Raw genomic sequence first — 12,500 nt, forward strand, 5'->3', positions numbered from 1 at the left:
GTGACATGTGACCTGAACAGGTCACGCGTCATTTGATTGACACATGACCTGTCCAGATCCGTTTCGATTTAGGGTCGGTTTGAAGTTCTTCCTGTTCAGTTTAGCGTCAAAACTTTATAGAGTAAAACGAAATTGTACGCTCCTACACAAAAAAAAACACTCCCTTGGACTCTGTTGATAACATCAAATTACCTTCCTTAGATGCCACACAATGGACCACAATAAACAAAGTGACACCCCTAGCGTGACCTGCATCGGTAGCGTGACGCTGAAATAAGCCATTTCAGGGCTAGTCAATCCCGCAGTCATGAGATCCATAAAGTAAAACTTGTATCCAGGAGAAGCAAAGTAGATACAGCAGGCCACAATCATCACGGGCACAAGCCAGCCAAATACAGATTGCAAAAGGTGTATTCTGATAGGATATCTAAATACGACTTTATTGTGATGAATAATCACAGCATACGTGTTTGCCACAAAACACAAGGACCAGAACGCATGCGCCAGGCCAAAACAATGCGTCAAGGCACCTGTAGAAAAGGAGAAAAAAAATTAAGAGACAACAACTAAGTACTACTCCCATGCTTAAGCGAGCATAGATCGAGTTATTATGTAGATTTTCTTAAGGCAGAAGCAAGTGCAACTCTCTTTTTCTTAAAAGGTCTCTAAACTTGCCAAATCAATGCAATACTTAATATATGCCAAACGTAAGGTGTGGACCCATTGTTTAACATCATTTTAGTTTTAACAAAGAAAGGAACGAGTTTTAAGTTTACATGCATTGTGTCCAACAGCGTCCACAGAAAAGTTATGAAATAACGCGTGTAATGAAATGATAGTCGGGATTTACTTGCTGTTTTAATTTAGTAATAACAAATTTTTCTTTCGTTGTTAGTCATAATAATCGTTGAGATCATAATTCTCAAGAGTAACAAGTGGAATACGTTTCATAAATTACCTGAAATCACAGTAACCATCGAGGACTGTCCTTCGGGCAACCAAAACGTGTGATCTCGACAAAAAGTCTTGTGGGGTGATAAGTGCACGGGGAGCACCTTGGAGTTAGCTAAATAAACATGAATTGAAATCTGTCATCAGTATCATCATCGTCATTATCGTCATCACCATGACAATCATCTTAACAAGAGAAAATGATGGGACAGAGAGGGGGGCTCCCGGTCCAGCCCTTGGGATATGTCATGTCCACGAAAGTTATTTTTAGACGAGCGGAAGTCTTCCGAGACGTCCGCATGCAGGCCAACCTCGGTCCGATGTTTGAAAGAAAATAAATATTCATCAGCCTTGCACGTGCGCCGTCATTTTCTCTTTTCACTAAGAACCTGAGAGCGAGGCAAGACTGCATGCGGACGTCTCGGAAGACAGAATTCCGCTAGAACAAAGACTTCCGCTCGTCTAAAAATAACTTTCGTGGACATGACATATCCCGGCCAACGCCCTGAGCCTCCCTCTCTGTCCCCTCATTTTCTCTTGTCTTAATCAAGTTGTCATTGTCATCGTCTTCGTTATTGTCTTGCCGGGTCTTAGTCTTCGTCACGTCGTTGTCCACCGTCATTACGGAGTTTAAGATCTACGACGCGACGGTAACGAAAACGTCATTTAAAATTGCAAGTTCAGGTTTATTATTTTTTTTCGTCATTATGTCGATTTGTCTAAACTGGCGCAACTTTCCTGGAACTGAATTAGGAGATGTGGTGTTGAACCTACGACAGAAAATTCAAGTTCGATGCCTTGTGTTCACGGCAACGAGAGCGTCATCTCAAAACATAAATTTGCGTTACTTTAATCGCTTCGAGACTATTTCAACCTTTTTAATATGACAAGGGTGTGGTAATTCTTTAAAAGTGACACTGGTCGGAACGGCGCCTAATAGCCCATTTGCCAGTTGCTGCATGTCTCAGTTTCAAAGCGAGTTCTGGTCACAACCATTCAAATGTAAATGAGTCGCGTATTCTTATGCAAATCAAACTCACTTCCCTTTCAATAGTTGAGAATCAAGACTCACTAAGAAACCGAGACAAACAGCAACTGGGAAATGGCCTATTTAGGACAGCAAATGAAAGTCGTTCATAAAACTTCAAATTTGGTTATTTCACGTTGTTATTTTGCTGACGACGGCAAAGAAATGGACAAAAGTGAAAAGCGCACGCGCAGGACGTGCCAAGCCATTGTTTTTGCCCACTAAATATGCAAATTTGTGAAGTTCTCGTTGCCGTCGCCAACGTTGTCTAAAAATATTGTCATAATTTTGCAGTGACTCCAAGTCTCTCGGCATTGAAAGTGTGTGTCAACATTCCAAGAATGAAATTGGGGAAAACGGCGTGGATAGTTAGAGAGAAATTTGAAAATTTATCGTCAGGTGCTCTCGTCCTCCACATAACCTCAAATTGTGTAATTTCTGACGGTCGACTGACATGGGAACGAGTTAGTCACAAATTGAATGACGTAGAAGACCGTAGGTGGCTTTGGGATGGGTTAGGAGTATTTAGGAGTTTGGCGGGAGTTTTTCATCATTCTACGTTCGTCAGTAGCTGATGCTTTAACTTTATGCTTAACTTTTGAACTGCGCTGTCTGCTTATTTTTCCCTTGTGTATAGTAGTATTTCCTTTCCTCGGGGTCTGGTGCCGTTGCATTAGATGAGGTATACGTTTCCACTTATTTTTGGCCACTTCTAAAGGGTGGTTTTTAGTGGTTTTTCGTATCTGGCACGGCACTGTTGCTTACTAATAGTTTATCCCTAAAGTAATGCAGTATATTTTGTCTATTTTCACGGGCGGTGTTATCTGATGTCCAGCTTGCAACCAATTCAGGCGAACGGAGGTCATTTTGTTCAGCAGACTGACTGACGTGCCCACAATAAACTATTTTCACATTGAAGTCTCGTGTTAGTGTAGTCAGAATTGGTAAATTCACGTCGTTGCCAGGGCGAGAACTGCATGGCAATGTACACACGCACGCGCAGGGCGTGCTGAGCTTTTGTTTGTGCTAATTATAGACCTTTTGTTTTGTGGCGATCTCGTAGCTGTCGTCGTCGTTGCTTAATTAAGCTCCCCAATTACCATCAACAGCAGCACCATAAACGAAAATTAAGCAACGTTTATGAACTGTCCAATCATCTCAAAATATCTCAAGCACTACACTTACCTAGTATAACGCAGCATACTATAATATGAAAACGCAGTACATGAGGAAACTTGCGACTGAAAAGAATTGTAGATATAGAAGTTAAAAACGGTTTACCCCAAGGGGATGTCGTTTTAAGAGTGGGAATTAGTAACAGGAAGGTGAAAGGTTCCAAGATAATTAGAACCTTGGGAAGATGCAGCGATTTTCAAGCCACCTACGGTATTCCGTGGACGTCACGTCGGGTTGCTTGGCTGCGTGGGAGTCAATCTCGTCCCCAGAGTCCGCTTTTCTTTTGGTCAGCACCAAGAACACGGTCTCTGGCCACTTCCACGGCAGGAAGTCTGCAAATCAGGGATTTCCGGATCGTCTACGCACGCTCAGAAATTTAAAACAACAGTGGTTGCCAACGGTTAAAAACAAATGGACCTTCACAACGACTGCGCATAAATTGGAAGTGGCCAGAATCCGTGTTCTCGGTGCTGAACAAAAGAAAAGCGAACTCTGTGGACGAGATGGCGTGGGAATTGTAACGCAGCATGTCACGCACTTACACAAAGTGTAAGTCTGCATGCCTTTCTGAGGACTAGTCATTTGCGAACACTGACACAAAAAATCCTTCCTTCCTTTTTGTGCTTGCACACGTTCCCTGCTTGGCTAAAAGAAACGGTTAAGACGTGCTATGCAAGCTTCTATGCGTGGGAAATGTTACCACGGACAAGGAAACACTGAAAAATCTGCAAAAAGCGCTTTACTATGCAAAACATTTACTTACAGGCTTTTAATGCAGGCCCATGTTATGAAAGTAATCACTGTGGTGATGAGGGCTGCCCACAGACCCACAATTAACACGATGTAGTAAACGTGTCGAGTCAGTGACGATTGTGTCGTCCATTCACATGGTGGTCGACATCGGGCACTCTCTTCATCAATGATCAGTGGTGAGTTACATTCACGACTTCCACCTGTTTTGAAATACAAGAAATTAAAATACGTGCTAAGGATTTAAGTGGAAGAGAGTGTGTGTTGGGGGAGCTCTTTGCATCCAGAAGATTTTGGTGGGTCGTGTGTTCAAATCCCACCTGGGACTCGCGTTTCCGGTCCTGATTTCCAGTTTGTCATCAAATATCCTTTATTCTATTTCTTGTATTATCTCTCTCACAACCCCAAGCATCTAGGGACATTTACGCAGACTCTCGTGCTAGAGGTGCCACCTGCGCGAAGAGAGACCGCAAGGTGATAGACCTAAGCTCGAACGGCGTGCCAACCACTTCCCCCGTCATGCATCCACTATTGTGAGTAGTTGCAGTACACGAGGGAAGTCCTAGAGCCCGTCCCAGAGTCGGGTATTACTTCGGGTAAATCAATTATTGCGCAAAAACATATTTCCCATATTTGTTTACCTTTATTAACAGATGTTACGTTTTCAGCGATCCATCTCTGCTCGGAAGAGTCAAGTCTTGCTTCACTTTTTGTTAAATTTGAAACAGTGAGTCTGGCAAAAAATAATACAATTACAGTTAAATAAAATGAGCAATGGCTCTCTTGTGGATAAGGTTCTGAAAGTGACATCGTCTTCTGCGAATTAGTCTTTTTCAGATTTAGAACTGTCCGACCGAATGTCGTATAAAATAATCGCGAATTAAAAAACAGCGCGAACTTTTTAAATGACATTGTAGTCCCTAGTATTGTAGCATGTATCGACAGGTTAAAAGGTTCAACGATTTAAAAACGTTTGTTGTTCTGGAAAATACCTTTGCCGAAAATTGATTGGAAGAGCAAATTTTGACTTCACTACCCAATCAGACACAACACAACAAACTCAATCACAAACAGACTTAACTGGTTCATATGGGGTAGAAAACTAGCATTTCACATTACACTCTAATCAGTTAAGTCCGTTCAAATATGAGTGCTACACGGCCAACGTTTGCAAAAAAACCGTAATCCTTCCTTGTACTTGTACATAACTCAATCACAACACAAGTGTGTAGATACTTGGGCATGTAGGATAGCAAGCGCCACAAGCCGGTTTATTTTGTTTGCTATATGCATACAAACTCCGCTGCCACATAACAATATGTTAGCATACTTGATGGTCCTGATCTACTAAAAACTTATTACAGGAAAGGTACACTGGGCACTTGCTGAATACGAAAACCCAAAACCCTGCGGGAATGAGGGAACTTGTTCTCCAAACACTATGCAAGTGCCCCTACCCTATGGAAGCCAAGGGAAAAAGTTAACAAAAAGTTGGCTAAGAAAGCTGAACCTAGACTGATTCAAATCCCTAACGGTTCACTACTCGTACGACAAATTACCCACAATCCCCACCAGACAACCGGACCCAGTCCTCTGATCCGTGCCGGCAAAATATCTATTTCTTCCAATTTCGCCTGCTACAACTGTCAGAAATATTATTTCTTTAGTAAAGGTTCAAGTTTTGTAACTATTTTAGAGCTGTATTTCCGAATTTCGAGAATCTTTTTCGATATTTGAAAATTATTTGAGCATTTTTGTTGCCATTTTTGAAGTACTTTCTTGCGATTTTTCCACGCATTCGGTACAGGCAGGTAAGCCGCATCTAGATGCGCTCAAAGTCTACCTAAACGTATAGTCTGTCTTTTCTGATGGTGCTTTTTCGTAAAAGAAATGTACTAAACATAATATCATACGTACAGAGCAAGTTCGCCGAGATTTTTTAGTGAGGTGGCTGCGGATGTCGCCGGGGGACGACGAGGTTAGAGCCAATCCCTTTCCAGACCTCTTTATTTCCTTTTGTCTCCCAAACACGCGCACCATTGGCTCAGTTGGTTGATCACCGGACTGTCACGCGGGAGGTCGTGAGTTCAACTCCGGCCGGACCGTCCGTCACCGGCCGTCACCGGACTAACGCTGACTCAGGTTCTTTAAATAACTGAGGAGAAAGTGCTGCCTTTGTAACTACATTTTTAAATGGTTTAGACTTTCAAGTCTTCTCGGATATGGACGATAAGCCGGAGGTCCCGTCTCACAACCCTTCAATGTTCATAATCCCGTGGGACGTAAAAGAACCCACATACTTGTAGCTATGAGTAGGGAACGTAGTTCCCGGTGTTGTGGTCTGTCTTCTGAATGAAGGGGGTAGTTTCTAAAGAAACTGTGGTGCTGCGTCGGTGGGGAAGTAGTATACAAAAATTTGGTTTTATCAACGGAGTGGCCACCGTACAGAGATTCTAAAAGCTGACGTTTGGAGCGTTAGCCCTTCGTCAGGGGTTTCAATAACTTCTGAAATAGCCGTCCTTGATAGCCCATTGAAGGCGGCAGTTTGACAAGTTAATGATAGCATTTGTAGTGAAAATCAAGGCAAACTAGCCGGCGGTGTGACGCAAAGCAGGCGGCGGTATACCGCCGGTAACCGGCTTCTATTGAAACCCCTGCTTCGTCAGAGCGAATCCAACGAAACGTCAGCTTTTAGAATCTCTGTACGGTGGCCAATTTACATTATCAACTCCGTTGATAAAACCAAATTTTGGTCTGTCTTCTGTTGTGTATCATGGTTGGGAAGGTAAAAAAAGGGGCCACAGTAATTGGCGCAAGCTGTTGTAGCGCTCTGCCAGCTTGACTGGCAAAGTTAATGAAATAAAAAATGAAATAAAATACACAACATGACGCAGCATAAAGCAATAATGAAATCAATTCTTCGAAGGCAAACATCTCGAATCAGTAGCCACTTAGTTAACGGACCCCGGTTTTTTTCATCAGTAATGAAATGGAATGACACATTACCGCAAAATTGCATCAGTCCTTTTCGTTGTTGTTATTGAAAAATTGTCAAATGACAGCTCGGGAGGACGTCCGGCATACAAATATTAACATGGCTGAGCATAAGAAGAACTGAATTTTTTTTTTTTTTTTTTTTTTTGGGGGGGGGGGGGGGGGGGGCTCAAAATAACCTTTCGGGTAATTATTTGTACTCATTTTATTTTAAACGAGAAATGCAGCCTTTTGGGCAAACAAGACAATCAATAGTGGTATCTACTAGAGAATTATGTTTATGTTTGTTTTTTATCGTAAAGATGCAAAGAGAATGATCATGTACCCCTCAGGTTTGTCTTATTTTAGCAAGCTGGACACGTTCAGTGGTTTGAAACCATTTGGTCACTTTAACTTAGCAAAACATAGCTGAATTTTCTTGCCAAGTCACACTGGGGACGAGGTAAAATGCCAACAAAACATCGCAAAACATATGAAGAACATATAGTGTGAAGTGCTGTGTTGTTTATGAAATTTTATGACGATTTAAATTTATATCAAGAAGACAAGAAAGAACGTATATATTCAAAGCTTGAAAACTGAGACAATTTGGACAAAAACGCGTCGAGTGTGAATCGGGAATCACCGAAGACAAACGACAGTTCAGCGCTCTTCAGCTGAGCCATGCCGCTTAGAAAGAAGGCAGCGAGCTAGAAGTAACGCGCGGTTCTTTCCTCGCACGCATTTGCTTTCTCGTTTGGAATGGTTGATTGTAAAGACAACTGTTGTCACAAATCTTCAAACAAAATTCTTATTTTAAGTTAATGACCTAAGGCACATCTGCGTCAAGGAAATTTTCGTTCATTATGAATTTTTCCTACCGAAACGTGGTCTTTAAATATGTATCATTAAATAACCTTTGAGGATTATGAGGGAGCATAGAGGTTTTTAGCTCCAAGTATATTTTAAATAAAGTATCTGGAGGACGCGCAAAGAGCCACGAATTCTGTTGTGAGATACCCTGAATTCCAGAGGTTTTCTCGCTATAAAAAGAAGCTAAAAGAGCGACTCGCTATTCCGTCGCTCCAAGAGAGAAAAACCTCTGGCATCCAGGGTAGTTGTGAGAATATACAGTGGAAAATTTATCCTTTGTTGCCTGTTGTCGCTCAGAGCAGGTCAGATTACAAGGGCTAAGAACAGTATTGACCAGAAAAGTATCTGTCATTTGTAATCGTTTTATCCAGGATCATCATATACCCAGATGCCAGACTTTCTGGCTCTCAAATCGCAACTACTCACTGAACATCCAAAATGATGATTATCGGAGCAGCGAGCGAGATTACCTAGAATTCAGTAGGTAGGCATTCCACACATCATTAGAGTCACAGATTCTTAAGCATAGGAAATTGACATTATTTTTAGCTGCACACAGACAAGAGGTTTCTCTTTCTTTCAGTTTCGTAAAACCCAGGGTTTTCGTCATGGAAAACTGCTGCAATGTTTGGTCCTTGCGATCTTGCGATTTGGATAAAACACGAAGAAATTGAAATCCTAGAAAACTCGGTGACAAGTTTGGACAAATGTTGGCCTTCGAGGAAAGACAAACTCTTTAATAAATGGATTTGGAATAAGGCCTAAGAATAATAATTTTTTCACGTTTCCAGCTACTCGCAAACTGATGTTTGAAAATATTGTATTTCATAATCCATAATTGATTAGAATCATTTAAGTTAATCCATGATTATTGCATCCTCGGAGAAAGGAGCAATATGTTCAATTCAGGTCCGACCTCGCTGGGTGTTAGGATGTTATACATAAGCCAACGATTGGGGCGTATTGGATCCCACATCCACACAGAATGAGCCTGTGAGATGGTATATGGGAAGATGGAATATAAATCATTGTTTATTTTGCGTTCCTCAAGTTGTGTTTACGGAATCTGCTGATTCATATGGGCCCGTGCTTATCATTCAGTGTAAATGCTTACAGGCCTGTTCCTGGCTACTTTAAGCTCGCAAGTGACGGGTGGCGAATCTTCGATTCCATCGATTGATTTACTCTTTGTGTAAAACCCAGCGAGTTCACGGTCAAACGATTCAAACCCGAACTGACGAAAGTGAACGATAACCATACATTTCTCGAAGGTACACCCAATAGAAGAAGCGGGTTCGAAAGACAACAGTTGCTTCTTTGTTTAGTGAAAGATATAGTATCAAAATCTCGAACTTTTACTTACGCGTTTGAGCTGACGTGGGATGGGTGGCCCGGATGAAAGATGAAGAAGAAGGTAGGTAATGTCACAGCTGTCACAATGATCAAGTGAACACAACAATAAACTAGATTCCGCCACGAAATCTTCACCCATTTTGAACTCGCTGGCATCTGCGAGATGCTTGATTCCATGTCTACAAGAAAGCCACGCTTTAGCGGTCGTTTTTAGCTCTGAAGTGAAGATAAACACGCTAAAAGAGAGGTCAAGTTTAAATATACACCTCCTGTTGTGTCTTCAGTGTGACGCATTGTGATGTAATATGATCGGGTTTTCGGAGGTTGGAAGTGACATATTTACACAAGGGATCGTGTGAAATGACAGGAAATGCTCATTTGCCAAAAACTCATGATAAACTTACCCTTGTGCACTGACGTAGCAATGTTTTCTAAGACGTGAATGTAACCAATTTGTATTTTCGTTCAGGCTGAGAATGCGATATTTCTTTTTCACCTGAAGTTTCATTTTTGAGATAGTCCTCGAGGGCTTAATCATGTTCGAGGCAATAAATAAAGATTCGAAGTTCTTTGAATATTCGTCAAAGCGCGTTTCCGGTAAATCTTTACTTCGCAACAAACGGCACATTACGTCCAAATTAAAAGCCTCTGTCTCTATCCCAATAGGAAATCTTGGCTACTATCCAACATGCACAACACAATGCTAAAACTTGTTGGAATACTATCAAACAGTGTCAGCACAGTTTACAGAACGCGAAAGATCTGCCCTCTGATCTGAAGAGTTATTTGCTTCTCGCATTAACATTACCTTTGTCTCCTTATTTTCATGACCTCCAATTGTGTGATCACAAAGCTTTCACCCGCCTTGTGTACACTATGGATGTTGGCAAGAATACTTTAAACGTCATAGCAGCTCTGTAATCAAGACATATAGCATCGTCATTTGATCACGTATTTCAGAACTGGCGTTCAAGACATAAAGAGTTTATTCTGTTCATTAGTCTTTCTGAAATTATTGAGTTCAGCAAGGGTTAAATTAATTTTACTGGATTAAGAAACTGCTTAAAGTTAAAAATCTCAAAAATGACTTGAATTCGTCACTTACATAGAATTCTTGGAATCTCTTTTTTTCTCGACAAAGGGAAAAAATAAATCCGTTCTTATTTATCTATCAAGAGCTACAATGCCAGATTAAAAGATATTTTGGGAACTGGGCTGTGAAGAAATTGTTGTAATTCCGTCTTTGAATATCAATAAGAGGATTCGAGGGCTATAAGCCTTTTGTGTGGTAGAATTGTTGATACAAAGCGATGTTCCCTTGCAAACCGAACGTTTTTTTTGGCAGTTTCGTCACAAGCGCCCCAAGCTCAGTGTGAGGGAAAGCCAATAAATATATAAGGATTCTTATGGGAATCCCGATAAAAGACCTTAGAAGATAATTTTACGAAAAATTCCGCAAGTAACAAGCCATTGTCGGCACAGGCGGCCCAAGCTAACGATGCGAGTTTGATTAAAGCCGATGATACACGGCAGCATTTGTTGATCAACAAATGTTACAGCTCTTGTTCAACAAATGTTGAACAGTGTGTCGTCAGGGGCACCCAATGAGAATATAGTTCAAAGCCACTTAAACATAGCATTGTTAAACGTATTTTAGTATTTAAACGGTAGATGTAGGCATATTTTTATCCCCTAGAAATTTTTTATCTGTTCGGATTCCCTAGCTGAAAGTCTAATGGTCCGAAAATCATAGGGATCAAAACTTACATTTTCGAATATTTCAGCCAGAAAAAAGGCTCCCGAAAATTTTAAGTGACGTTTTTAGGGTAAAAATCCGTTCAAAATGGGCAATTATACCATGTTTTAGATGTTCGAAAATCCTAGAACGGGCAGGCAAGCAAGGAATTTTACAACAAATGTCCCGAAAATTCTAGAACAGATATTTTCCGAAAATTGACGTTGGGTGCCCCTGTCTCGTGTCATGTTGAATGCTGAACGTATGCCATTCAACACGTTGAATGTTGTTGAACGATGTTGAACGAAAATAGAGACCAGCTCTATTTCGTTCAACACGTTTATGTAACATTGTTCAACATTTGTTGAGCAACAAACGTTGCAGGATGTTGAACCGTGTATCATCGGCTTAAGAAAGAGGACTTTCCTGAGAACCAGCCATACAATAAACAACATGGCGGCCACGAACCTCTTCATTCCGAACGCACAAGAGTTCTTCGTAAAACGCTGATCTTGACGGTCTGTGTTCACAGTGCACCGCAGAGCAGAGCAGAGAAATACGATGAAACGTGAGTATCAACGCCGCATCACCGAAACACGATTTCACCAGGTGGCTCTGAGTTATGACATTTAGCAGCTGATGAAAGCCCTTAGGACAAATCTTGTTGAAACTGGAAAGCATGTACTGCAATAACAACGAGAAAAGCGACATCGAGAACAGTACAGCAGGTTCAAACGGCTGCGTAAACTTATAAATTATATCCCTGTGGGAAAGGCTGGTGGTCTTGTCGGCAATCCAATGCATCTTGCCTCCTAAAGTTATCATTTACATTTACTGCGTTTTCCCTGACAAGGACACTGAAAAACGCAGACTGCAGACTGCGCTGACCGTCTGCAAAATGAAAATTCGGTTAGCCTGACTTAGGCCTAAATAACTAGCTCAATTAGGTCTAAATAACATTCAGGTTAGCCTGGTTATGGTTAGGTTAGCTCAATACAATACAATACAATACAATACAATACAATACATACTTAATTGACCGCTCCCCATAGGGGCTTTTCAGGGCCAATGAAACACAACGAAACGAAGGACAGAACAGCTACAACTATTAAGAATCCCAACCGGCCGGAGGCAAACCAGTTGGCTATTTACAAGTGCAGCTGGGAAGTTGAACCAGGGACTACCAGGATCTAATTCAACGAGTGGTCAGAGCGGGTCTTGAACCCGGGATCTCAAAGCAAGCGCCCTAACCACTGGGCCACACGGCCTCCTCTCTCAATAACAGTGAGGGTAACACCATATTTTACCTCTGGTGTGCACGGTCTGCACAGTCTTCAGTCTGCGTTTTGGCGTGACCGTTCCCTGACACATATTTTCAACTTAGTTATTGCCACTGGTATCCTCACAAGGACTGGAAGAGTTCTGGAGTACCTCCAATTTCCAAAGGTTGACCCAGCAAATTACAGGCCTATTTCTGTACTTTCTGTAATAGCGAGACTTTTTGAGAAAGCCATTTTCAATCAAGGTATACATAATTAAATGAGTCAGAGAATTGAAGCTACTTTCGAAATATCAGTCTGGCTTTAGACCCATGCACTCTACCCTTACGACTCTTATTGACATGAAAGACAATTACTATCTTAACATCGACGGTGGCTTAGC

The 12,500-nt window shown here is 41.5% G+C and overlaps 1 protein-coding gene across 3 annotated transcripts in view; it reads right to left on the bottom strand.

Annotated features, from left to right (window-relative positions):
• LOC137967686 (uncharacterized) overlaps positions 1-10,018 on the bottom strand; it is a 14,078-nt gene extending 4,060 nt beyond the window's left edge. The window contains exons 1-7 of one of the 3 annotated variants that reach the window (XM_068814215.1): positions 9,912-10,018; positions 9,114-9,282; positions 4,546-4,637; positions 3,918-4,107; positions 3,164-3,219; positions 959-1,066; positions 193-530 (exon numbers count right to left, since the gene is read on the bottom strand). In XM_068814215.1, the coding sequence (XP_068670316.1) occupies positions 193-530; positions 959-1,066; positions 3,164-3,219; positions 3,918-4,107; positions 4,546-4,637; positions 9,114-9,280 (951 nt within the window). In that variant the 5' untranslated portion in view covers positions 9,281-9,282; positions 9,912-10,018. Of the gene's footprint in view, positions 1-192; positions 531-958; positions 1,067-3,163; positions 3,220-3,917; positions 4,108-4,545; positions 4,638-9,113; positions 9,283-9,369; positions 9,413-9,507; positions 9,890-9,911 lie in introns of those variants that run through there. The other 2 variants (XM_068814216.1, XM_068814214.1) reach the window with 2 other exon arrangements.
• Positions 10,019-12,500: the final 2,482 nt, after the last annotated feature.

The sequence above is a fragment of the Montipora foliosa genome, chromosome 8 (assembly GCF_036669935.1).
Source record: "Montipora foliosa isolate CH-2021 chromosome 8, ASM3666993v2, whole genome shotgun sequence".
NCBI lineage: Eukaryota > Metazoa > Cnidaria > Anthozoa > Scleractinia > Acroporidae > Montipora > Montipora foliosa.